This window comes from Sinocyclocheilus rhinocerous, unplaced genomic scaffold, assembly GCF_001515625.1.
Source record: "Sinocyclocheilus rhinocerous isolate Xijiao unplaced genomic scaffold, SAMN03320098_v1.1 scaffold3681, whole genome shotgun sequence".
Lineage (NCBI taxonomy): Eukaryota > Metazoa > Chordata > Actinopteri > Cypriniformes > Cyprinidae > Sinocyclocheilus > Sinocyclocheilus rhinocerous.
This window is the reverse complement of record NW_015654525.1, coordinates 101,982-104,532: the sequence shown is the minus strand read 5'-3', so window position 1 is coordinate 104,532 and position 2,551 is coordinate 101,982. Positions and strand designations below refer to the sequence as shown.

Here is a 2,551-nt window from a genome sequence, read left to right as displayed (position 1 = left end):
GCTTTTCAGACCGATGAGTTTTGTAAAAATCGACGCGTTTCAGAAAGGCGGGGCATAGAGGAGAAACAATAATGTACATTATGTGGAAAAGAATGTTTTTTTTTTTACCTTAAACCGCATAAACACATTGCATTACACCAAATACACAAAATAATGTTCTTTTTAGCAACATCATATGACCCCTTTAAGAGAGTGCAGAGGGGTGAAGCAAGAATTTTAAGCTCATTTTACAAATGAAGGCTACATTTATGAATAAAGAATTTAGCAAATCCACCCACATGAAAAAATACTATAATAATTTATAGCAAATACTATAGTGTTTTGAACCATACTATAGTAAAGTGTATTATACTGTATATATTATAGTATTTACAACACTTTGTTAATGAATGCTACAGCATACTGTAGTATTAACTATAGTGAACTGATAAACTGTAATAAATACTGTAGTATACTTTAGTTTTTTAGTAAACTGTAGTATAATATAAGCTATCCTATAGTTGAAGAAAACTTACAGTATTGGGGAAAGTAATTTGTTTATATTACTATAGTTGTTATATTACCACAGCAACTATAGAATTACCACAACAAATTAATTTAAATACTTTACTATAGTATGGTTCAAAAACACTATAGTATTTACTATAAATTACTATAGTTTTTTTTTTTTTTCAATTTGAGCTAAGGAATTCTTTCAATGGATGCCATTAATAATTTTAAAATTAAGCTCTTCTACTTAAGGAAAAACTGGAAAAGTTAGGTAACTTATCCTTTTTCAGCCCCTCCGGATCAAAATCTTTAAAAAAATGTAGCAATGACTGAGGTTCGGATGACGTCACTTAGCGTTTGAGGACTTTTATTTTAGTCTGGGAGTGTGACGTCACAAGGCTGCGCCGCACTGCTGCGTCTGATTCTGCTGAAGAAAGGTTTGTGTTTTAAGCGTTTAAAGTGTTTAAATGAAGAAAATGTTTAGACAAATGCATAGCCTCTACAAGAATTGTACAACTAATGATTTATGGTTGAATATAGCGTTGTAATGTTTTATCGAATATTAGCTAACGTTATGTCTTGAGTGAAGTACATCCGCATTTGAGTAACAGAAACTGCGCTTCTCGCTTCGTTTTCTTCATAAATCTTAAACTGGCAAGTAGTGGTGAGAGAAACTGAGTTTTTCGAAAAACTTCGAGTCAATGGAATCAATTATTTCGCAGAATGAGTCACTGTTTGGAAGCGCTCCAATCATTGCACGGCGACGACACCTACTTGTGAAACAGTGTAAATGCAACGAGAACACAAACACGAATGATCATTTACAAACCAACAGAACATGTTTTGATGAAAGTAGAATCTATTAATTGTAGTCTGCAAATATAATATTATTTGGTATAATGTGTGTGTGTGTTAAAGGTCTATATTAAGTGTCTGTATGATTGTATGTCTGTGTCCAAATGTGCAGAAAAACTCTTGGTGAAGCAACTGATATCCACATGACAATAGTATAAAGATGGCGTTTATTAAAGAGGAGAGTGAAGACGTGAAGATTGAAGAAGCATTCAGAGTCAAACATGAAGATACTGAGGAACAAACAGGTTGGTTTTCATTCTCAAAGCTGAACTCAAGTCATTTGATCCTTATTTTAATGTTGGCTTCTACATGAATGAATGTTGTTGCATTGGTAAGAACCTACCGACTGTGCCCACACAGGGTATAACACTTGTTATACCCTGTATATAACACCTGTTATACTTGTGGTGTTTCCCATCCAAAATAACTGGCCTACAAAAAAATGCTTATAAATTTCCTGTTATGTTATATTGCTACCAAATATTGGTTCTTTTAACTTGTTTTGTTTCAAATGGCACAACTGTATATCCTTTTGGAACTGATTGATTGTAATCCTCATTGATCTGAGCTTATGCATGCACCTCAGTTATTTGAGTGAATATTGCCAAAAGAATCTACAATTAGAGCTGCACGATTAATCGTTAAAAGATCGCGATCTCGATTCAGACAACCACACGATCTCATTTCTAAAAGACAACGATTCTCCCGTGTCTACTAAACCTTTGACAAAGTCTGGGAGATTCGTGATCTCTATTTGAGACAAAAAAAATTGTGATTCTCAATTTATCCAGAATCGTGCAGCTCTAGTCCTGTGTTTTTGTTTTTTTTGTACTTGAGTGCAATATATTTTGGGTGAAAAAATGAGAATCGTGTAAGAGAATCGTGATCTCAATTCCCATGGAGAAAAATCGTGATTCACATTTTAGCAAGAATCGTGCAGCCCTATCTACAATACAAATAATAATTTTTTCTTAACTCAAAAACGGAGATGTATATGCTCAGGTAAGTGAGGCTTATGACTAATCAGTGCCAAAAAAATAAAAAATAAAATATATATATATATATAAACTGCTCTAATTAACAGTAAACCGGTTGACAAAAAGATTGAATCCAATATGTGCTGATAATATAGCATAATGAGAGATTTACAAGCAGTTTTCAAAACGCTAGTGATTTTAGATTAATTGATTATAGTGATTTTGGTTAG

The 2,551-nt window shown here is 32.9% G+C and overlaps 1 protein-coding gene across 2 annotated transcripts in view; it reads left to right on the top strand.

Annotated features, from left to right (window-relative positions):
• The first annotated feature begins 853 nt into the window (after positions 1-853).
• The window catches only part of LOC107717579 (gastrula zinc finger protein XlCGF52.1-like), a 16,221-nt gene continuing 14,523 nt past the window's right edge, over positions 854-2,551 (top strand). Inside the window, exons 1-3 of one of the 2 annotated variants that reach the window (XM_016524387.1) lie at positions 916-926; positions 1,212-1,275; positions 1,457-1,589. In XM_016524387.1, coding sequence (XP_016379873.1) covers positions 1,505-1,589 — 85 coding nt within the window. In that variant the 5' untranslated portion in view covers positions 916-926; positions 1,212-1,275; positions 1,457-1,504. Of the gene's footprint in view, positions 927-1,211; positions 1,276-1,456; positions 1,590-2,551 lie in introns of both variants that reach the window. The other variant, XM_016524386.1, reaches the window with a different exon arrangement.